General features: G+C 37.9%; 2 protein-coding genes and 1 long non-coding RNA gene across 5 annotated transcripts; 2 read left to right on the top strand and 1 right to left on the bottom strand.

The window, feature by feature from the left end:
- Positions 1-3,160: 3,160 nt before the first annotated feature.
- Positions 3,161-7,486, top strand: LOC306907072 (uncharacterized protein). 2 transcript variants are annotated; one of them, XM_079478905.1, is made up of 6 exons: positions 3,161-3,281; positions 3,524-3,544; positions 4,679-4,826; positions 5,884-6,011; positions 6,096-6,240; positions 6,401-7,486. In XM_079478905.1, the coding sequence occupies exons 2-6, from the start codon at positions 3,524-3,526 to the stop codon at positions 6,715-6,717; spliced, it is 759 nt and encodes a 252-aa protein (XP_079335031.1). In that variant the 5' UTR covers positions 3,161-3,281; the 3' UTR covers positions 6,718-7,486. The 2 variants fall into 2 exon arrangements, with proteins under 2 accessions (XP_079335031.1, XP_079335032.1); XM_079478906.1 differs by having other exon boundaries at positions 3,161-3,544; positions 6,401-7,076.
- A 3,367-nt stretch (positions 7,487-10,853) lies between these two features.
- Positions 10,854-12,452, top strand: LOC306906693 (adenosine receptor A1; the record flags this gene model as incomplete). The annotated part of the gene is made up of 2 exons (XM_079478293.1): positions 10,854-11,176; positions 11,831-12,452. 2 exons carry the CDS (start codon positions 10,854-10,856, stop codon positions 12,450-12,452), a joined length of 945 nt encoding a protein of 314 aa, XP_079334419.1.
- A 2,527-nt stretch (positions 12,453-14,979) lies between these two features.
- On the bottom strand, positions 14,980-24,093 carry LOC306906519. 2 transcript variants are annotated; one of them, XR_013787842.1, is made up of 4 exons: positions 23,367-23,528; positions 19,730-19,862; positions 16,052-16,308; positions 14,980-15,816 (listed from the first exon to the last, which is right to left on the bottom strand). It is a non-coding gene; the product is annotated as an uncharacterized lncRNA (long non-coding RNA). The 2 variants fall into 2 exon arrangements; XR_013787843.1 differs by lacking the exons at positions 14,980-15,816; positions 16,052-16,308; positions 19,730-19,862 and adding exons at positions 22,360-23,237; positions 23,919-24,093 and having other exon boundaries at positions 23,367-23,606.
- Positions 24,094-24,917: the final 824 nt, after the last annotated feature.

Consider the following 24,917-nt stretch of genomic DNA (forward strand, 5'->3'; position numbering starts at 1 on the left):
TCATAAATCAACATTTCACACCCACCGATGGTTGCCAGGTGTCAAAACGCAAACAAAACAAAGCCCAAAAAATGACGCGATCTAAACCTCACTTACACCCGAGGCCAGATATTATCCGACTCTTTCAGCACCTTCAAGTATGTGTGCATACAACTAAGTGTCAAAAGCAAAATTGGGAAATTCATACAGTAAATTCCTTTGTATTTGAATTTGACATTCAGTCTGGCATTTGTCTGTCTGAGCGTGTACCCCATACACAAATTCAGAATTAAGATGATATCAAACTAATAAAATGTCCGCAAGCAAACAGACTAAACTGCGGCGAGATTCTCACAGCTCAAGTGTTGCAAAAGCATTTCGGAGGCCTGTTCACAGAGTAAACACTCAGAATCATCTGATAACGCAGCGGAGGATAAAGGGGTCTTAAGCGGTATGCTAAATCCATAAAGAAAAGTGCCATATTCCAGATGGCGGACTTTATCTGAATGAGCCAGATGTATTTTCCCAGCTGTCACAGGATCATTCTCACTACATTCGTCAAGACTAACAGTGTTCTGTCTGTGATGTCATAACAGCCCAACAGCTCTAAAAATCCCCCTTCATCTACCATAACAGATGCCCTTTGGAATTATCTTAGGGCATTGACCTTTTACCTTACAGTCAGACTTCGAAGCATGGGAAATGTGGCCACTTGTTTGGTAATTTATTGTTTCAGTTTATCCTACATAAGATTGTGATTTTTATCATCCATGGTTAATAGCTGGTCTCGGTAAGGTTTATTTATTTGAAATAGTCAATTGCATTTGAACGTCGTAAAAATAAGAAAGAAATTCATATTCTACGGGCATGGACACACTGCATGCCATGAATTGTGAGGGGAGACGCCAAGTGCAGGCAGACACGGATGAAGGGGTTAACAGATATACTTTACTTATAAATAACAACAAAAACAAACACCCAACGATGGGGGAAAAACTCTAACTAGACAAAATACAAAAACAGAAAATAAATTCTTCCCACAAGGGGGGCAAAAGTAAACAACCACTAATACAAACAAGGAACTGGGAACCAGACATACACTACGAACAAGACCAGAGACCTTGGGGACATGGCAGGAAACAAGTACAGCATACAGGTACAACGAACGAGCACAAGACAATAGACAAGAGGGCATTTTATAGGGAGACTAACAAAGGAGATAACAATGGGCAGGTGTGGGTACTGAAACACTCAGGGAAGGTTAACGAGACAGAAGGGCGGGAAACACTGACGAGACACGAGAAAGCACATGGCAAGTCAGAATCAAAACAAAGCCATGCCTTTCTCACACAAAACCTAAGGCTATGCCATGACTCCGCTGCAAGACCAAGACTAAACATGACATGATGGCGGAATCATGACACTGCAAAGCTTCAGAAGTGACAACCGTATTTAAATGCTCAATGAATAAAACCATTTATTATGATTCACATACTGGTAATCATAAAAATATATCCAGTTTTCTGCAGTTTTTCGGCTAAAAACTCAAACTAAACGCTACAACAAAATTTGACAACAAAATTGATCTGCAGTGTGTATTTGGCCTAAGACAACTTTTTAAACCAGTTGAATAAAAAATGTGAATGTGAAAAGTGAATTACATTTAATATCAGGAATTTATCAAATTATGTTCATTGAAAGATTCAGCTTTATTATCTGTTACAGTTTATTTGTTTACTTGCTGTCGCCTTAGAATTAAAGCTCTATCTGACATCAGAACTGAATTATTCACGTCATTCTGTGACAACTTACTGACATCATGCAATTTATTTTTTCTAACATTGTGTACATTTTAGAAAACTAAAAAGTGTTTATCTACAAAGTCAAATGGAACGCAAATACGTTGATGCTCTTTATCTCAAAACGGAATGCAAAACATAGAAGAAGATGTGTCAACATTATTTGCTGAGCCTTCATCCCTCCATTTACGGTTCAACCATGAATTTCGTGTCAAATTATTCAGACTCCCTTCATTTATTTTCTAAGAAGACATGCTCTTAAATCATACTGCTGATAGTACGGTGTACCGAAGGTTCGGTTCCCAGGAGTCATTTTATGGCTTTTTGGAAACATCAACCTTTAAACAACTATCATGCAGTCATTTGCTAACAGACAATAAAGCTCAAAACTCTTCTGTTCAGTTTTCAGTGTAAAATACTGCAATGTTTAGATATGGATGTCCTGGGTTTAATAATGGTTTACTTCAATGCCGCAAAAGCATCAATCTTGTTCCTCATTTCATTTTCCAACCCTTTTCTCTGAGGTGTAGATTCCTCTGTAGTTTACTAACTTCTGTACAGGGATTTCCCCAGCTGTAAACCTCTTTAGTAACAAAGCTTTAATACACAAGAGCCATCACACCAGCTACACATCTACTGTTGTGCTTATTTACTGTATGTTTCTCATGTGACTTATATATAATATGTAAAAGTTTTGTGTAAAAAAGTTATCTGGTGACTGTCATCATGAGCGACGATTAGCAATATCTGAACTGGATGTGAATCTCAAGCTGGATGTCAATGACATCAAACATCACTGGTTCACAACCGAACATCTGTCTGATTTGTCGCTTTACTCTTTTTGTTCAAATGATCAACCTCTTGCAAATCATATTTCCATCTGCATATTCAATACGGTATTTATTCCCCTGAAATAACGCACACTGCTGAATGTGACTTATTGACATTCACTGACCAAAGACAGGACATAAAATCACCTCACATGCATCATCAAACCTATTCGTGTCATACCGCTTCATGCAAATGAGCTCTATTATATCAACCCCCAGTAGTTCCCATCCATCACGTAATGAGTCATGATGGCTATCCCGACCGTAATGCTTATGTCTGACGATTCATCCAGACAAACTATTTACAGTAATAGCTGCGGCAGTTACAAGTCAAATCCCACTTTGTTAAGGACGCAGAAGAAAAACAGAGCAAATGCCCGGAAGCCTTTGGGAGAGACAGAACACAAGGGACTGGCCATACCGTTAAACCCAGCCGAATGTTTGATTAATAAAGATTTGCATTTGGATGATGGACGGATGGCACAGGAGGAGGAGAGTGGGCGGTAAAGAGAGAGAGAGAGGATATAAAGGGAAGAGATTAGTGAAACAGGTGTATTACAGGTGATGCACTTCCCCATCCTTCGTTCCAAGCACTTATTCAGCAGTTTTATTCCTTTCTCGCTTTCTATTGTGATACATTCATATCTGTCAAAGCGACTGGAACTACATCAAGGTCATTTAACCTTCATATTCATTTAAGTTCATATGTATTATGCGTTATTTGTGGTGATGATGTCTGTGATTTTTGGTTTAATTTGGTTTGTGTTGTTCACGCTTTCAGTTTGTCTTGCTTGTTTTGTATTTTGTGGAAAACACGAGTTCACTAGAGATTGTAATGAAACTGCATTCTCACAGCATTCTTTTCATTCAGTGTGGACTCGGCTGCCTTATCTGACATTGTGTTTATTTTTTCAGATGTTGACAACCCTTGAAAACGTGAGTATAATTTATACTTCCGTTTTCTTTGACTGAAGAAAATATGCAAAATCGCAAGACTCTTGCGACAGATAAAAGTCTGCTCTATGGAATCTGTAGTTTTTGTTTAAACAACAGGGATTTTTTCGTGAATGAAAACCCGTGATAGAACATATGACTTACTAAAAGCAACTGGAATAAACTAAAAACGCTGGAAATGACAACATCCTTAAAAAACAATTGTTACTGAATATTATTTGATTTACTGCTCGCTGGTTTGTACAAATACTGTTTGAATTTCACTTAAAAATGTTTTTGTGTGTAATATTTTGCTTGAAATTGAAAACGCTTTAATGTCCAGAAAGGTTTTAGAGTCGTTGTATGTGTTTGCATGTGTACGTGCTACTTTGTATGTCAAAACAGATGCATAACGTAACTAAGTCTGTTGACACAAACTCGCCATGCAAATGTGTCCGTTGAGAAAGAATTTCACCTTTAGCAGTACTGAGCCAGAGGGGGTTTATACATTTACTAAGTTAGTTGTGACTTTCTATTTTTATAAACTTTCCTTCATAAACTCTGTAGATATACTTGTTAAACAAAATGCGTTGCCACTATTGTAATACATCTGTAATTCTCAAATCTCAGTAAAAGTTTAACAGTAACCAAATTAACCGAAATAAAACATTTACATTACTTTTGTTTCTTAAAGGAACAGTTAACCAAAAAATGTCAATTCTGTCATAAGTTACTAACCGTGTAGGTGTTCTAAAGCTTCTCAAATGTCTTTGTTCTCTTGGACGGGAGATATTTTAAACGATGTGGGAAACCAATAGGTTTTGGGACACCATTGACTTCCGTAGAAGTTTTGGATGTGGAAGTCAGTAGTGCCCCAAACGGTTCGGTTACAAACATTCTTCCAAATTCCTATTCAGAAAATGCATAAAGGTTTGGAACTTCTGGATGAGTAAATGATGACAGAATCTTTCTTTTTGGGTGAACTGTTTCTTTAACATGAAAGTTACTCAATGATTATTGATGATTGATTATTAAGATGTTTTTATTTAGGCTCCTATTGATGGTACAGTGTGTAGTATTTGTACTGAATGTGATTATATCTTTAATTCAGATTTCCCTGCTTCTATGTCCCCACAGATTCAGTACTATCAAGATCTAGGCCCCAGAGAGGCGTCTTCAAGGAATGTTGATCTTGATGTGATTGAGGAGTATCTACAAGAGCATTCAGTGGAGGTGATGTCAGGATCATGTGTTCAGAGAACTGAAGACCAGCACAGAATAGCAGGTACAGTACGTGTTAAAGGTTAAAGTTTGTTATTACCTTTTTTATGAGCAGCTTATGTGGATCAGAAGATGTCACACTGTATAATAAGAGACCTTCAGACAATTATTCATACGGATAGTGTTCATGAACTTTTGGAAGAATGACAAAAATATAATGTATTCTGTATTCCTTTATACTATATTAATAATTCATATGAATACTATATTTTTATGTAATATTTGTAATTGTATATTTATTATTCATTATTTATCTAATTTAATTATTTATGATTCATTCATTTTGGAAGAATAATATATAATAATATAAAAATATAATGTATTCTGTATTGTTTAATTATTTATTATTAATGAATCAATTTAGCATTTTTATTCATTCATAATTTAATTTATTATTAAATACGTGTTTATTTATGTAATAAATAGTAAAGAAATATGAATTTATTCATTTGTAAATGAATAATAATACTTACTATAGACAGACAGACATATATAATGTTTTTCCTTTTACATATTTCTATATCATTATTATTCCTTTTTAACATTTTTCTTTACTTCTTTGGAATATGGTGAAATTGTGAGAAACGCTATTGAAATTACATTTCGTAGATACTGTACACTGTAAAAAGAACCTAGGATTTACTTCATTTTTGTGTAATTTGCTTAAATTTTGCATAGTTTTTAATAATTAAATGTAATATTTTTTGTGGTATGTACTTGCGCAGTTATTAACGTAAATTTACTTAAAGAACAACAGTGTGCATAAAATTGTGCAGATTAACACAAAACATCTAGTAAATCTTAATGCTAGTTTTTACAGTGTACCTCCGACATCTGCAATTGGTCAGACAGATAGCCCCGCCCCCAAACTCAAAACATTGATTGATGCCGTTGTTTATTCTCAAACATACCATTTTAGCATATAAAGCACATAAAATTAGCACATAAAGCAATAAACATAAAAATGTATTGTCTTTTTGATAATAATACAGCCACATAGCCACCTTGCTAGACTGTTGATGTTTTGATTGTGTGACCATATGAGTGATTTGTTTCTACAGGGAACAACTGGTCCGGTTGTTACGCATATGAATGGCATTATGGTGGAGCACCAGTGACAGAGAACACACATGATCTACAGTCTCAGCAGCAGCAGACGTGGCTCTGTCAGTCCAGTTTTACTGAGTGGGTATGTCACACCCAACTTAAAGATGTTCAAGATTATAACTGCAGCAGTAGTTGTTGTTGTTATTGATGACAATGTGTGTTTTAGGGACACTGCCAGTATGACAGAAACCAGTGCAGCGATTCAGACTCTCTGTCCACCAGTTCTGGATGTCAAGAATTTTCTCCATCTCCGGCCACAGACGGGAAAGGACAGACTGGGTGCGATTCTTCTGCTTTGACGCCTCTCTCTGGTAAGGCGCAGCATTGTTTGTCCATCGATGGTTCTTTTGTCATTTTGGCTCATGTTCACTAGCAGGATTTGTTTGAAGAATTAGCTTAAGAACAGGCTTTACCCAAAATGAGAGCAGAAATCTAAACTTGCAATTTAACAACGACTCAAACAATTCTCAGGTAAAAGGAAAGAACGGCTGTTCCAGTTCTTATACGAGATGCTACAGACACCAGATATGAGGAGCTGCATTTGGTGGGTCCAGTCGAACAACGGAACGTTTCAGTTCTCCTCCCAGAACAAGGAAAAGCTGGCCGAGATGTGGGGCAGACGCAAGGGCAACCGCAAGACGATGACGTACCAGAAGATGGCGAGAGCCCTCCGAAACTACTCCAGAACAGGAGAGATCTGCAAAGTCAAGCGAAAACTCACCTATCAGTTCACTGAGAAAACACTGAGAGGACTTCAGAACAACTCACAAAGGTTTATGGGTAGTTAGTGTTGCATCCATCCATCCGTTGAGCCGGTTTCCTCGAAGTGGGAATATAGAAACAAATACTGAGTATTGTCATAATAATCTGGGCATATGTACACTGATAATCCAATATTATTTGGTAGTTGAGGCTTACTTCAGACTCGACAAGGTTTGATTGTGAATGAAGGGGATTCTTAAGCAGATCATGTTTAAATGACAGGTGAAGGAATGGATCTTTGAAATATGTGAATCTAAGGATTGTTGATCTTTACTACGTTGTATGTAGTTATGAAACCGTTTCTGTTGATGTTTTGATCATTTGACAAATTGTATCTTTTCAATAAAGTTCGAATACAGCTGATAATAAAATTATTTCAACAGCGAAGCTGGGCGATTATTAATAAGCAATCACATTCAGATACATTATGTTTTGCTATAAAGAACATTTAATCATTACAATTATGATTTATCATACATTTACGTGCATCTGTGGTAATGTATAAAGTCTAAGGTAATATAAGGAATATCATGATATTCCAAGTGTAAATGTCTAAAAAAACATTATTATTATTATAATACACATAAAAAACATGCATGATACAATGGGCTAAATCATTGAAAGCCACAAACACCAACACAATTTTGTCACTAACCTGCTAAATGTTCTTGAGCATTTTAGGATGTCAGATAATCCTATCTAACATGTAATAATGTGAATGTACATGGTACGTAAATTATGTCATATGTACACAACGTGAATCCCCAATTATTATATTTAAAGAAAAATGAATTCAAATCTTTGTACGTTTTTTTCACTGTTGATGCCTTTTGCCAGTATGAGAGTATACTGTATGTAATGTTGCATATTACCATGGTATCATATTTAGAAATTGCAATAAAATGGTACTTTTTTAGCCGAGTAACATACACAGAAATAAAAGAGGCCGAAATTGAAAATAAAAATATGCATCACATAAAGAGTAAATAGTAAACATTTCAATCACATGCAATGTGAACCCTGAAGTTCATAACTGAGGCCTCGTGAAGTTTCAAGTATAACATATGTGCATATTTATCTCTCGGACGGACACTGCATACCCTCAACACAGTCTGTAACATTATCAGATTTTCAGCCATATCGTCACATGACCTGCCTTAATATTTCTCATCTGTATTTGTTTCCAGTCTGTTGAAATCTTGCATGGCTCATTACTTTCGCACTTTTAAACCTCATTGTGGTGAACTTACTAAGATGATGACGTGTGCTCATGGCAGTTTACCACAAGCCCGCCTGCTGACTCCAATGTGTTTATTAGGCCTCGTATGCAAAGCATGTGTATGCTGGAAAACCGCCACTGCAACAGAACTGTTAATGATCGACAAGATGGAAAAGATGTTGTTTGTATATGCAGCGAACACTGAAACTGAAAGAACAGCAGTCAAATGAATAGCCAATGTAACCATTTTACTTTGAAATACACTATACATTTATTCAATAAATAATCGATCTGATAATCGAATCGAATACATCAGTGACAACAGCACAACTAAATGTAAGAGTTAGATCAGGTAGAAATGCTTTTGCTGGACTATGCTGAACACTAAATACTGCATATTGCTTTTTGCAACAATAACAGGTCAAGCTGACATGACATCAGTCACATTACAATACAGCTTACCATAATGTACTTTACCATCTGACATCTGCTTATGTTTGTGGCATTCACACTGTAAAACATCTCTTTATATCCGTTTTGGTGCTAAATGAAATCTTGATGATCGGATGAAAAAAAATCACTGTTTATATCGATTTTTAGCTGTAAACTGCAAATGGAATGTCAAGCCAAGCACACAGTTTTATGGGATAAGGTATTCTGTGCCGTGTATTATGCAAAATAAAGTAGTGGCCGGTCATGTTCGTAAGAAATATTTAGCTTTGTATGACACTACAGATTTCGTTAGACCATCAAAATATGAGATGTATGACACAATCTGGGCAAAACCTTGGTTAAGGTATTTATTTGACCGTATATGAAAATCTGTCAGAATATGCGGAAAGCAGAACCCAAAACATAGTCAGCAGTTGAAAATAAAATTTTCTGCTTTTTAGACTTTATTGCAATAATAAACAATAAATGGGGAAAACAATCAACTAACAAGGCTCAAACTTAGAACTTCCCACGAGGGGGCAAAACAAAGAAGGTCCAGTATACCATAAATAAGAAGGCGACAGTGCCAAGGTAATCCGACATGACGACACGATGAGGCTACATAGATAACACATTGAACAGAAGGGAACTATATGGGGACACTAAAAAGGCTGATGATACAGGGCAGGTGACAGGCAGGTGAAGCGAATGAACACTAACGGGAGATAACGCAGGGAAGGTGAGGGGATGAAACACTAAGGGGACATGCATGAGCGGAGAACAAGAGGGCGGGGCTAAGAGGACGCTAGCGCAAAGGCAAAACAAAGGCCACGTTTCTCCATACAAAATAAATTTTTGTGAATTGATGCCGCAAAATTGCGAACAAAAATTGCGGCAAACACGCCCATAAACTTCACTAGCTGCTGGCCGCTCTTTGGGAATTACCCACACAAGTTTGGTACGTTTTTTAACGTTAAGAATTTCAGCTTTCAGCTGTGTTCCTCTACTCTACACAACGTCATTACAGCGGTAAGCCAATAGAGACCATTAAAACAAACCTGTTTCTTCTCAGCAATGGCCTGCTACAGCGCCTCTGATGGACAACTTCAAAGCTCACTTTCTTAATATTAAGATTTTTTGCAAACCCCCAGTTTCCAGATTTGAAATAGTTGTATCCCAGCCAAATATTTACCTAACAAACCATACATCAATGGAATGCACAAATCTGACCCTTGACCTTTTTTGTGTGGATTTGTGTATAGTTGTTCTCATTGCCTTTGACTCGGTTAGCTTTACACATGTGTTACTTTACCAGTGGCGGCTGGTGAAAAATATTCTCGGTGGGGCTGTGCCATCCTTTTTTTTTTGTTTCCGTAACCATCGCAATAAAATTTAACACAAACTGCAGGACAGCAGTGCTCAGTGAAATAGTCAGTAATTATTTAATGCCAATATTAAAAAGTTGAGGCATTCGTACACAAAAACATAAACATCATGATGCACAAACACAAGCCTTTTATTTGCATTTAAACTGAACTGAACAGCTACGGGAGAAGCCGCGCATATACTGCTTCCCTTTTTCGCTAGCCTGCTGTTTGATTGAGAGGTCAGGTTGATCTGGGCCCAGCTCTTTCACCCGAACTTTCTCCGACAAAGTTCTCCTCTCAAACGGATCTTGGAGGAGAGATTTCACCGAGCTAGGGTTGGGTCTTGGAGGAGTAACGTCCGCGCTCGCCATTGTCGTTTAGTAAAAATGGCGCCCCTAGAGCCCAGTCCTTATTTTATCAGGGCTTGGGGCGATAAAATGATCGCCCTTCTTGGATTCTATTTAAGAACGCTGATTGGCTAAATTTTATGTCATACATTCATATCTTAAATTAGCAATTGGCTTAACTGCTACATAGACCCGCCTCCTTGGGGCGCTTTCTCTATCGCCCCAGAGCTGATGAAGCGGTCAGACAGGCAGAGGAAAGGTTGCAAATATGATTTTGTATCATATTTTACATGTATTACTGGGTGCATTCCATATTTAAAACACACAAATATTGACATACTGATGTTTTTCTCATTATTATTACTATTTTTGTTTTAATTGTTTTAATTTTTTTTTTGTGGCTTAAGGGGGGCGGCGCCCTAGCGCCCTCTATTGGCCGGCCGCCACTGTACTTTACACAAGCCCCCCAAAGCTGACAAATATTACAAAGACCACGACAGTGCGAAACAATTAATACGTCCCAGATACAAATATGTTTTCCATAATTTGCATTGCGACCTGGAGTTTAACATCATTATTTCTGTCGGCCTGTAGATGGAATTAGCTGATGAAGTACAGATGTGCATCTGAATAAAATTGTCTGTTCAGAAGCAAGGCTGATGAGTGGAAATTAGACCCCCAGAGATGCATACTGAACAGGGTGTGTGGATGAGACCAGACCAGCTGGACACTCGCAGCTTCAGATGTTGCTCCTCAGTTGTGATATTTCCAAGCAAGCTCTGTACAGTTTGTTCATCATGGTGTGGCAGGTCTACACATCGCTGGAGCTCCTCATCGCCGTGGCATGCTGTCTGGGCAATGTGCTGGTGGTGTGGGCCGTGTGTTTGAGACGGACCTTCCGTCAGCCCACATTCTGCTTTGTGGTGTCTCTGGCCGTGGCAGACTTTCTGGTGGGTGTGGTGGCAGTGCCTTTGGCTGTGTTGGTGGACGGTTGGGTTGAGATACCGTTTCATGCCTGTCTGGCAGTCAGCTGTGTGGTGCTGGTACTGACTCAAGCTTCCGTGCTCTCACTCCTGGCTATAGCTGTTGACCGATACCTGCGTGTCTCGATACCTCTGAGGTAAGAGTCTTATCATATTTGTATCACTTTGCATGCATGACGACAAGCCACTTAAAGGTGCTGTGTGTCATTTTTTTGATGATCTATTGACAGAAATGCAATATAATTTACAAACCTATGTCTTAAGAGGTTTATAAGACCTTACACAATGAAGCGCAGTGAGGGTGAAGCTACTCTCCCGGCTGCAGGCAAAACTATCGCCTGCCGTCATTATAAAATGTACATTTTGGGGCATTATTTTGCAATAATAGCATGTGCTGTGGTTTGATTTTCATTTCAAAATGTCGTGTTAACTGTATTTACATTACGCATACACACATATTCAGGCATTTTGAGCAAGTAATGTAACGCAAGTAATGTTGAATAACAAAAACACATAATACAGACACAAAACAGTGCTTACATTTTTTGAACTTTTGTCGTAATAAGGTACATGCAAAACAACCTTTTGAGTTGTTTTAACTTGGAGGACGGGGGGAGGCGTGAACAATTCGCAACCTCACCCCTAGATGCCACTAAAATCACTGGACCTTTAATATTTTAAGTGCTATAAACATAACATAGGTTTGAAATGACGTGAGGATGAATAAATGAAGAAAGTGTTTTTTTTGCGTGACCTATCCCTTTTCCTTCAACTCTACCCTGTGCTTACAGGTACAAAGAAATAGCCACTGAACAGCGTTCATGGATCGCAGTGGGTCTGTGTTGGCTGATTTCCTGTCTGTTGGGATTTACTCCACTTTTTGGCTGGCATAATGATTGTCTCGAATCACCTCTTTTGAACTCTTCTTACATCACCTGCACCTTCCTATCTGTCATATCACTGCCCTATATGGTATACTTCAACTACCTGTGCTGCATTCTACTCCCTCTGGCAGTCATGACGCTTCTTTACGCTCTGGTCTTCTATAGTCTCCGCAAACGCCTTCGCAGGGAAGATGAGACCCCCGTGCCAGGCGAATCTACGTTAAGGGTCTTTCTGATTAAGGAGAAAAGTCTGGCATGTTCTCTTGCCCTTGTTCTCCTTCTGTTTGCTGCATGTTGGATGCCTTTGCATCTCATGAATTGTATACTGCTTTCATCAGGTCCAAAAGGTGTCCCACAAATTGCTTTCTATACGGGAATTCTCCTCTCTCATGCCAATTCAGCCATTAACCCCGTGATCTACGCACTTCGCATCAGAAAGATCCGAGAAGCTTACCTGGAGATTTGGAGACAGTATGTGTTATGCTGGAGAGGCCAAAGATCTTTGGGGAGATCCCAACCAGGACAATAGAAAGCTGCATCAGATCACATTACCCTTGAACACTGGTTCATGACTCACTCCATCAGGCAGCATCAAGCAATTTGTTGTTGTTGTTAAAAACTGTTTTGAGTCAATTTTAGAGTGTTGTAACATTGATAACATATACAGCTTTATGACCACTAGAGGTCACCACAAGCTTTTGAAACAATGTTTTCAAAACTGTCATGTTATTAGGTTGCCTAAATATTAGGGTTAAAAAAATTGTTATCGATGACATACTGTAAAATAATTGTTTTTATCAGAAATGCATTATGATCCAAAGGGGTGGTAATCCCCCCCCCGATATTTTCTCGGGCCCCTTTGAAATTCGATTGAAATATTTTAGTAATTATTTTATGAAATACTTCTTATTTGGTATTATCTATTAAATGACAATCCATTAATGAATCATAAATTCATAAAAATTAAAATGTATACATGCAGTGAACTATGATTCCTTGTATCTGGCCAACCAACATTGAGAAGTACACGGCCTGTACCATATGCCTTAGTATAACCATCCACAATTTAAACGTTTCACATATTGCTTGCTTATGTAGTTTGGCAAAGTTTGTGTTTTTAATAACATTTCATAGAATTAAATCATTGAAAATTATACTCACAACACAAACAAAGCCTTTAACCAAAGCCTTTAATGTGCAGCTCTTGAGACCAAAGTTCGACTTTTGTTGACACAGTGATGTTTGTACACATATTTGCCTTCTAAACAACTTTACAAGAAATCGAATTATATATATATATATATATATATATACAGTATATGACTAACCTTTCAGAAGGAACTCAACATGCTCATTGTCTCTTATTACTGTATGTTCTTTTAAGGCCTACAGTAGATGCACCTGTATTCTTTTTGCAACAAATATGTGTTGTGTTATGTCATATTATTTAAATATTTACATATTCTGCAGAACTATAAGGACTTTACACCTTTGTTGGGCTACATGCTAACCTTTCACTTTGGACTAGGCATGCCTTGAGCTGTGTATTTTCATACTGTTAAGACTTGTTGAACGTCAGATATCCTCGCACAAATATTCTTTGTCAATGTCAAATAAATGCATCACTTTTAAAACCTTATTTGATTCATTTGTCAGAGAATCACTAGATGTTTTACTTTACATTTACTGTACATTACCAAGTGCAACTGATTAACAAATAATGAAGCATTAACACTGTATTTAAATCCCCTCGAACTACGTTACTCACCGATGTAAATCTGTATTTCTTTAAGAAAAAAGCATTTGACTTCCTCCAGTTAACAACAAACACATAATATGGTTACACTTTACAATACGGTGCTTTTAGTAAACATAAGTAAATGTTAACAATGAACAATATAATTCTTCAGTATTTATTCATCTTTGTTAGTTCATGTCAATATAGTTATTCATGTTAGTGCATGGTGCATTTACTCATGTTAACAGTGATTTTGTTTGATTTTAATGATGTTTTAGTAAATTATGAATTTCACATGAATTTAGATTAATAAATGCTGTAAAAGCACTGTTCACTAATGCATTAAATAGCACCTTATTGTAAAGTGTTTCAAATGCTGTCATATTGTTTTCTTTAATTCAGTATTCAGAATGGTGAAGGTCGCAAAATCACATACTGATGGATATAATATCCATATATAGTAATCCAAACGACTCCAGTGGGTAAATAAATGTTATCAAAATGAAGCACTTGTAAGGGAAAACAGTTCAACTTATTCAGTAACATTTCAATTTTAATATGCAGAATTGAGCATCTGTGCACTATAGCGACCATTTGATAACTTGGAATCTCATTTGTTCTTGCGTGTCATGGTACTAGTTATATGCGGATTCATCGGATCACATGCCTGGCCTAAAGTCTGTGTTAGTTTATGGGTCTGGCTAGTGGCTAGTAATATACCTTTTAAAAATGATAAATAATTAATTGTATTCATATTGTAATAATTAATTGTATTAAACACAAAATTGTTAAATTTGATTGTGTATGCATTTGATTAAATAAACAGTTCGTTGAATGGGTTGTGTAACTTTGTCACATTTAAGATTAGCCAAGAAAAGGCTCTTCTACTGGTAATCCAAAATAATGGACAGACGTACTTGTAACTTGCTTTCTATTATACTTAATACACGCTATATCTTTTGCTTGTTATCAGAAATAATCTGCAGGTACTATATCCTTTGCGACGTGTACCGGAAGTTTAGTTTGGGCCTCAAAAGTGTGCATGCGCAGTAACGTTTGTTTATGTTGTTGCTTGTCATGTGACATGCAAAAACCAGTGAGCTATATTTTAGATTTTCATCTAGCTCCTTGTTTGAGTCGAATTTGAAGAAAGTTAGTATACTGTACATCCGAGATGAATTTGTAACAAAATAATAGTTTTTTTCGTGCAAATATTCCTTTAAACTCTGACACAATTGATATAATCCCTAATTTACAAAAATCAACCTAAACACAAAAGGAGAAAAGAGATCTGTTATATTGTTTAATTTTATTTACATATGTCCAAGCCATTTTCTTGTCTAATACAAGTGTTAACATTTCATGCTACGTATGTAAAATCTGTCTGATCTCTCCACAGAAATACATTCCAACTGCAAAACTGGAATATTGATTTAGCCATAAATCCCAGCTCAGTAAATCAGATTTAATCTGATTTATTCTCCTCATGAAATACTATAGCAGCATCTTAAGCCTGCATTAGAGAGACTAACATCGTGTACGTCTGCTTCAGATATGTTTGGTATTAGTGGATTAGTGGATTGCCCTCAGGGATGCTTTTTTGCTAGCCGGCAGATAGTTGGTACCACAAGGAAGGCAATAGACTGTATAGTTATCACCTGAACAGGGTTTGATCCCTCCCACCAAACTATACAACCTACTACCTCACCCTGACAGGGCACCAAAATGTAAATATTGGCTCAACCAATGACGTGAATTGGGGGAAGGATTATCTGTTTGATTGACATTTGGAAGATGGGTGAATATTTGGGAGTATGTTCATTTCAAAGTACTTATAAAAACGACACGCTTTTCTTTCCTTTACTTAATTTCCAATAACTAACGTTTACCATGTATGCTTATGCATCTTTATGGTCAACATGAAAGGCATTGACTCCAATTTTACTTTCATAATCTGATGGGCTTCTAAACAAAACAGGAGATTAAACTACAAAAAATGTAAAGTGGGACTACAATTCATCAAGAACTAATTTGGGTTGGGAAAACAGAATGGACATGCCCAACTTCCTGGGCGTCGTCTCTATATTATAAGCAGGGGAGAGGTTTAAAAACAACTGTTTGTTGACGTCAGTCAAAATGGAAATTATGACTGTACCTGTTGACAAAAGATAAAAAATTTAAAAAATTCTAAAACGTGCATTTATGCAACGTACAGTATAAAGCAATGTTCCAATGATAGAGCACTGTGTTATCAGTGCAAAGATCACAGATAACATGTATAACGGTAGTGTTAAGTTGCTTTGGATAAAAATGCAAAATGCATTCACGTAAGACTTAATTGTAAAGTAACCAGGGTTCATTTGCATTTCATGCTGACTTTAAAATCATACCAAAGAATTGAGATGGAGAAACCCATAATGTTGCAGAATGTTCATTGGCAGGAAGTGTTTACAGTGACTGTTTCAGATAACGCTGTGTTGTTAGTTGACGATTTGGCTGTCGCCTTAGGAAAGACAGTAGATTGTATAGTTTTCTCAGTGACAGAGCACGTGGCTCCACAACTATTCAATCTACTACCTCAGCCCCAAGAACAGCAGACAGATAACCAGGCGATGTTAACCAACTGGTCCGCAGTAGTCTAGAATACCTGCGAAGATAGAAGAGTTGGTTAGCACAACAACAGAGATAGACTTTGTGGAAGAGGGGCTCAAAGAAATAGTTCACATGTTGCATTTTATGCCACATACAGTATAAATACACAGATCTGGTAACAAAAATTTGCTATGCGTTAAATTACTGTATTTTAGTTGTAAGTCAAATTACTTAGAAATATTGTAAAAAGCTAAATTAAAGCTTTGTAGCTGCTGCGCTTCAACTAACAGTTTAGCACGATGATGTAAAATATAGTAAAGCAAGTTTAACTTTCACTTGGGTTTGCGAAACAAAAACGTCTTTAAAGGTTTTACATCAGCTGAGTTAGCCAACAAGTGCCCGACTTCAGAATCACATAACCAGAATATTTCACCCAAAAATCAAAATGCCAGTTATTCCTGTGTTTGCTGAAGAAAGAAAACAGTCGTCTGAGATCTCAGCCAGTGTTCTTCAGAGTCACCGATGCTTATTTGAATGTGAACACCTATCGAACATAAAAGAGAATGTGGAGAACAGTGCGAGGCGTTGAATGTGTTGAGCCAGGATACAGGCTAAAGCAGGAGCAGTAATTTTGAGAGCCAAAGAAATTACTCACTCATTCTAGCGAGGCTGGCATTGGATCACGAAAAAAAAAGAGTCTTGATCCTTCGCCAGGAATTCATGCCCGTTTTGCCAAAAACTGCTAATTCCGACAGGACAACCTTGCATAAGCTATGCTTTTGAAGTAAACAGACGATGTAAAACATGGCTCCCGGTTGCCTCCTGTAGCTTTAACAAAGCCGCGATACTGATATTCTACTCAGAAAAAAGGGGGAAAACAAAATGGCGTCGCATCGGCCATTTTACGGTACGGTTGCTGTGCATTCCTTGTAACCTCTGCGAGGTGTGCCTGAAAAACCATTCACGCGTTCATGGCTCTGAAAGGCTGTTTGAAGGAGTAAAATCTCCCTCTCGACGCACTGTGGGACACAGTCTGGCATCAGTACAACAACCAGATTCACCCTCCAGTCAATAGCGCTCTTTGACACACGACAAAACTTCCAGACATGCTGTGTAAATGTAAGAAAAGTCTGTTTGTGGAGGTTTCTTTCTATTAGCCTGATAGCACACAAGTGTTAATAGTCAGGGCAGCACTTCGTCAACATTCAAATATTTTAGCGTTCGTTTGCAATAGGGAGTGAATATGTTTTCTTGAAAAAGATGGATTGTCCATGAAAGCTTTACATGTTGCATTTCACACTTTTCAGTGTATAAAACCAACAAAAAATCCTCATTTACATCGATTGAAAAGCTAAGTGGGACAGAGATCAAACTCCGGATCACTTGCAAAAATGAATGCAGTTATTGTTCGGCGTAAAGAGGTGGAACATGTCTGTTTTGCATAATTAAACATGCAAATCTCATCCCGGGAACTGACTTGCTGTAATTTGTTAACATACAAAAGTCCTCTTAGCTCATTAGCATACACATGCTCTTTCTGGCCCATTCTGGGCAACAGTCATTGAATGGTTTTGGCATAAACACCGTCTGTTGGAACATAGACAGGCGAGATATGGTTGTCTCAACACAGGTTTGCTAACTTAAGTTCAAATCGATTATAAATGCAATGTTGAAACAACCATAGTTGCCATATTGCTGTTGCTTCATCCTTTACTGCCATGTTCATCAGTTATTTAGCATGCTGTATAATCTTATAACATCATACATTCAATCTTTTCTCTATCTTTTTGGCAGCCATTTTGTTGTACAGACATTCATTATCTTATTTAGTCGGACAACATTTAACACCTTTGCCCGTGAAAGGGGAAAATATGTTGATGGAGTCTGACAGATGTGGCATTTGAATCATTTTTAGATTATGCAGGAACTAGTCTGTCCTTCTGTTCCCTAATATGTGTTAATCGGCTTGATGGAGACTAACAAGTATTTTTGGTGTTTTGCCAGATCCATTTCAGCATTGCTTGGATTTTTTCATATGCAAATTACCATTTTGGTACATTTTCAATATATGTAATGCTAAGCCATATGGAGGCTAGTTGCAAAATTAGACACAACTGCCCTGATTTTTTTGTGACTAAAGAATCTAAGAAATGATCGGTTGCGTTTCATGTTGACAGTGGTTCGGGCTATATTGGAAGTTCACAATTCCAACAATACCAAAGAAGCCAACAATGGATTTACTGAACTGTTCTATATGGCAAGGGGAATACAGGACAAAATCTCAAAAGCTACATAAATGGTGACAGCATGAATCATAATACAGTGGTAATTTCCCCTAAGCGACTGAAATGTTGCTGTAACTGTTAAACGGGCACTTAGGTGGAAGTCAACAACCAAAGTAAAGTGACTTTACCAGCAATACAGGAGGAATATTACACTTTCAATTATATTAAGATATAATTGAACAAAAACTTCTTAAACAAAAACATAAACACAGTTGGTTTAAAAAGTTTTAAATAGTTACATGTGAGTTAAAATGAACATAAAAGACATTTGCATGACACCTTTTGTGCTCATTTGAATAAAAACGTAACAGACATTTTTATAAAGAAAATGCTAATTTAATACATGATAAAATTTCTATATAATAGTCTTCCCTACACTTCAATTAAAACACAGTTCTTAACATGGATTCAGTATTTTCACTTCAGTCATCTAAAATAACACCATGTCTTACCCGGACGCGACACGACACGATTAGAACCCATTATAATTTGACATTACATCATTTTACGCCACACTGGATGTGGCATGGCGCAACGCAACAAACCCATTAGAACAAACTGTGTGTCGTGTCTGTCTCCTCCAGTGGAGACACGGTGTGAAAGAAATGTATCCATTACATTTATTAGTTGAATAATTGAATCCTTATTTTCAGAGTGACAAAGTAAATTGTAGCATTAGCATTTTATTACAAACATGTATCGGCTATTATAGCATAGATGATAACAATGCATCTATATATCGGCCAATAATCGCCATCGGTCGATTAAAGCCAGCCAATGATCAGGGTCGATGTATCCCGTGCAATCAAAAGAAGACAGCAAAATGCAATGGATTAGGGGTCTGTATATGGAAAATGTCAAGAAACATCACCAGTTTGATGTTCAATATTAATAGTCATTATATGAATTAATAACATTAAAAAATGTAAGAAATAATAATTACATTTTCAGAATCTGTACGGGCAGATATCACTCTGAATATCGGTGGATAAGTTTAGTATCGGTGCATCTCTACTAATGACTTAATAGCTCCTGTCAGCACTGTAGTAGATAAAGTACATTGTTGTAGCTGCAATTTTGTAGAATTAGCTATATTTAGTTACACATTGATCACAAACTGTTATTACGGTGACGTGTGACAAAATCTCTTTCAAAACAGCAGTTGAAGTAAAACATAAAGCAAACATTTACCTTAATGAGGTTGCCACATCAGTTACTGGAAGACGCTTTTGTATGCCAGTTCTGGGTACTCCCTCTTCATCTTTCAATAATCGTCTGCCATTTTTAATTGCTCGCATTTGTTTACATTTCACCGTGCTATACACTGTTGATATAGAAGAGAAATCAAACCAAATCAGATCAACCTTCAATCTTACCCAGCCATCAAATCAAATTAGCGTGTGATCGTCCAATCAGAGGAGGAAACAGGCAAATCAATTAGCCCGCTGACTGGCTCGCACTGTTTTGGTTGCCAGGACCGTATGCGATTACGCTAGTCGTTTCGATTAAACAACGAAAATGCCTGCAGAAAAGCTGGCATTAACCATTTAGCGCCACCTTAGCGAGTGAGAAATCAGACGAACGGTACCCGTCCTATTTTTCATTTTAATTTTCTCCCCTCCTTTCTGTCTCTCAATCTCCGAGGCTTGTGCCAAGAAAGGGGCAGCGCCGGTTTGCCAGGCTGAATTTCAATGAAAGCAGAAGAGGGTGATGGTAGAGCACTGAATGATGGGGGGGATGTTGGCGAGATTAAAAAAGGGCAAGACTAAAAAAAGAAGAACTTCAGACAATGCCTTTGTGAGCTTTCATTTACCAGAGGAGGGGAGCTTCCCTATTGAAAATCCCCTTAACGTCCATACAACAAAGTATGTCCCTCATCACAGAGGGAAGAAATGAGATTGAACGATCAAGACCAGCGCCACGCGGTTTATTTGTTTTCTTCTTTTTTACCATTAATAATGACGTTGTTATCTGTCTAGTAGCTATCTTCTCATCTAATCCTTTGTTTGTACAGCTGTAGATCCGCATTCTCTGCATTAGGGAGTTCATTCCTAGCCACATTGTAGAGTCTAGTATGGGGCGAATTGTTACACATTTGTAAAGTCGTAACGGGAAAGCCCAACAAGAAATGTGCTTATTTGTATTATTACTATATTCAGCGTATTATAATCAACTACTCACAAGTGACAAAAATAAACGAAATCTGTTAAGTAGAGTCCTTGCACACTCTCAACCACCTTTATGAGGTTAAGCTTTAAAAAGGCGTTAAAAAAGTTCCCATGTATAGTGGGTTATTTGGTTAGCTGCTTTTTCTTTCCTATTCAGATCAACTCATCTCGCTCAACTACCTTAAGCTCTTTTTCTTTTCGTGGAGAACTTCATTAGTAGATCATAAGGTTTGTAGGGTAATGAGAAACATAAATTCAGTCAAGGGTGTCCTGTTGACTTTTGCCCAGCCGTGCGTTTATATGAATCATTGTACCCTGTATAGAGCACAAAGCCTGCCTATAAACGCTGAACTACATTAAGCAGCAAAACTCCAAAGTTAGTCATACATACATTTAGCGCGCCTCAAGACTTAAGCTATTGAAAGCCGTAAGCTTTCAACAATATCATTAATCATACCGCTTATGATCCCCTGTCATCAGCCTACACCAGGGAAAACGCCCTCATTGCAAAAATAGCGGTCCCCAAAAAACAGGAAGTTGGGCTTGGCCTGACCTCGGCTGACTCTGTCACGCGGTCTTCGGAGAGCCTGCTCTTATTCATCGAAACTCAACGATAAGAGTTCTGCTGCCTTGCCTTGTTTATACAAAGACCTTGCAGATTAGACTTAGATCTCTGATACCCCATCTGGGCCCACAATGTAACTGTGTAATAGGCACAGAGCATATGTCACACGTCTGCGTTTTTGCGGGCAAACAGCAGTGTTTCCTCACCTGCCGTCGGTTGGCACTTCACAAAAGTAACACATTTGTCCTAAACCTCGTATCTGAGGTTTATAGAATGAATTGAAATGTATGGGCTGTAAAGTCAAGCATTTTTAGGGTTAAACTCGTGTTTGTTTAAAAACAGACTTCCTGCCTGCTAATGTGGGGTCGGAGCCCAAAGTGCATCTAATTGTCAACGCTACAGTAAATGTTGCCAAGCTGTATGAGAAAGGAAGCGAAAAGAACAAAAATATGAGGCTACATGATAAGTTCATCTGAGGAGAACAGGGGGTGGAGGAAACGCTCGCCTTTCCTCCTGCCCTCATTCAATTTTTTTCCTTTCTGTCTCACAGCAAAATGAACATGTACATACAAACTTGTGTGCCTTTCAGCCAAGCCTTCCGGTTCTACCGTACAAAAAACACAAATTACCTTTCGGCCTACTTCTGTGGACGATCAGTGACTTATTACCCAGGAAAAATCTCTTCTCTATAGTTAAAACAACATGTTTCAGCACATCGTGTGTTATTTCAATCTAACAACACAGTTTTTGCTCTACTTCAGTCTCACAGAAATGCATTCAGAACGTTTGCTGTTATTTGACCGAGTCTGCATTAAAAATCACTTTCAGTAGTACACAAACACGTGGCATTCCGACGCCATCTTGAGAACATTTCTTTGTAACATTATTCACAGACGTGCGTCGATTTCAAATAAGATTCGCCCGTGTATTTTGATCATTCGCTGTGAATATTGTCATTTGTCTGGGTTGTGGGTGATCGGGTAAAATCTGGTTATTTGTCTTTGAAGAAATCAGATCTCATCAATCTTTCTGAAAGAATAGTGTGAAATTGAGCAAATAACAAATACAAAGAAATACCATGTTGTTTTAATAAAATATTTAATGCTGATATATTTTCCATGCTATTTAATACGAAGATCGCCTAAAGGTTTGTCATGAATTAAAATAAATAAAAATATGTTCTTATCATCTGGTCAAAAATTTTATCTGTGATGTTTCATTTGGCATATGTGCTTTTCTTTTAGATTTTGTGGTAAATATATTTGTATGTGTTTTATTTTCCTAACCACCCACTGTGATACGACACTTTTATTAGCTGATAAACTAATGCATTTTATTACCTCTTTATGTCTGGCATTCAACTTAAATTTAAACTCATTTTAAGTATAATATCTGCTCAATATGATAGAAATGTTTTGGTTCTACTGTACGACCGTATTTAGCTGCGCAAATGTTCTCGTAAACATTATATTGCCTATATGGGTCCTTTCTTCATATATAGATATACAACAAAAGAGCCAATAATGACACAGTTATTATCTAAAAACAAAATGTACAGAAAGCAGTACAGGTTACAAATTAATTTACACCATAGGCCGTCCTCGAACAATACTGTCATATCCATAAACATCACTGCATTAAGTCATCAAGGCATTAGCCAAACATCATTGACATGTTCCAACGTTTTCAAATTCATATTCGTTTTAAATCAACACCATAAAAAGACAGAAGTAAAGGACAATGCCTATTATTCCTTATGCACACACACTGATGAAAACCTAAGTGTCTTGACTTGATGTTAAATACATCAAGAAAAGGACAACTATGAAAACAACACTGAATTGTATATAAGAGCATTTTATAATGTGCATCAACTGTTGTTGACAATTAAGTCGTTTAGTGTACTCAAAATGGCGGAATCCGAGGCATGGGCTGAGGTGGACACGTTTACAAGTGTAAGACAGCGCTGTACAAGAGAGCCAAAACAGCAAGTTTAAAACGTATCACAGATGCTTTGAGAGAACGGCTTTAAAAGGGGAAAAACTAATAATCTGTGCAACATTTAAAAACATTACAAGCCAAAAAAATGTAATACCTGCAGGCTAGTGACTCGAACGCCAAATGCTACGGGAAGGCAAGCGGGGGTCGTGGCGACACGAAGAGCAGACTCGCATTCGTGCATAAAGTGCGGTTAACTGACGGAGAGAAACCCAGAAACGTGCTGCCACCAAATATGCTCTTCCACCGGGTTGTGGCTGAAGAAAGAGCACGTAGAGCGGCCTCCACTTCACCCGCCTCACCACAAGCTCTTTCTCCCTGCCCACTTTGGCACAGGCTGCTGAAAGAAAGGCAGAAACTGAGAGAGAGAACAAGACGTTGAGCATCAGGAAAATGCAGAAATCACAGAGAAGGAGGTTTGCCACACAAAGTTCCCACAAAGGACAGTGATGAAGAATCTAGAAAACGTTGACTTCAAATCTTGGGACGTGACTTGCTCCTCTCTTTCGCAGCCAAATATTCTCCCATTAAGAAGTAAGAAGGAAAATATGGGCCACGATCGAGTATTTATGGGAAAAACTTTCTTCAAACGAGTGGTTGGGTCGAGAAACCAGATAACAGTCCAGTCTTAGAACAGATCAATACTTACGTGATTTTGAGCCAGTGTGAATAAGATCTTCTGTTATAAGTCAATGCCTTTCTAGTTTCTCCAAAACGATAAATAACCCCCACCCGAAAGAAGTGCGAAAGGACGAAGACTTGATTCCGCTCACTACAGAGAATGCAATGATTGCCTTTGTCAGCATTTGGCATCCATCCCAGGTAGTTCGAGCAGTTATAGTCCCTGCTAATAATTAGACACATCCACAGGCTGTTCGGAGACTGCCTGTGTTTTGGATTTCTTTGTCATCTGTAGCACTTCCTCAAAGAGTCACAGTACATCCCACTTGACAGCTGATTCTTGCATTTCTTTTACTCATATCTCAAGTTTGAGATCCTTACCCGAGTTGAACTTTGTGTGCAGTAGTTCATTTGAGAGAAGCGAAGAAAGCGACATTCAGATAACCACTGGGGAAGTGACTGCCATGTGCAACGCGGTGTCAACGTGACACTTGCAAATTCTCAAAGTTTGCAAGGCTTCTGCAGGTCCTCAAGTTCCTTACCATGAAAGAGGAAGTAACTCAAATGCATCAGTCGTTACATATGGTCCTCTTCCTGGTGCAAGAATGCCCTGATGTAAAGCAGGAACATGCTCCCGTACACATGGCATAGTTTCAAATAAATCCACAAATCCCCCTGCTTGTCCTGTCTGCTATCAGGCAGCGTCCCGGGCAGCACAGCTTGTGACGTCATCTTTCCTTTGTTATTGATGCATTTACATATTTCTCATTAACTGAACTCGCTGAACTCTTCGCAGCGTATCCATTCCATGTTCAACTCTCCCAGAGTGGAAAAAACATCTTTTTTAAACATCTCCGAATGGCACCATGCCAAAGCAGGGGGTGCGTGCGAGCACAGAAGGAAATCCTTGAAGCAAGCCGGGCTTTAGTTGCAGACAAAGATTTATTTCGAGTTTCCCTCCCTCTCCTACAAATTTGCTCCCAGTGTCTCTTCCTGTCGAAGTGAGGGGAGGCTGTAAACGTTTCAG

Source organism: Barbatula barbatula, assembly GCF_947034865.1.
Source record: "Barbatula barbatula genome assembly, chromosome: 17".
NCBI lineage: Eukaryota > Metazoa > Chordata > Actinopteri > Cypriniformes > Nemacheilidae > Barbatula > Barbatula barbatula.

Coding starts and splice junctions, on each gene's coding strand:
- LOC306907072 (XM_079478906.1), top strand. CDS start 3,314: ATGTATTATGCGTTATTTGTGGTGATGATGTCTGTGATTTTTGGTTTA. Junction 4,827..5,883: donor AGACCAGCACAGAATAGCAG/GTACAGTACGTG, acceptor TTGTTTCTACAG/GGAACAACTGGTCCGGTTGT. Junction 6,012..6,095: donor AGTCCAGTTTTACTGAGTGG/GTATGTCACACC, acceptor TGTGTGTTTTAG/GGACACTGCCAGTATGACAG.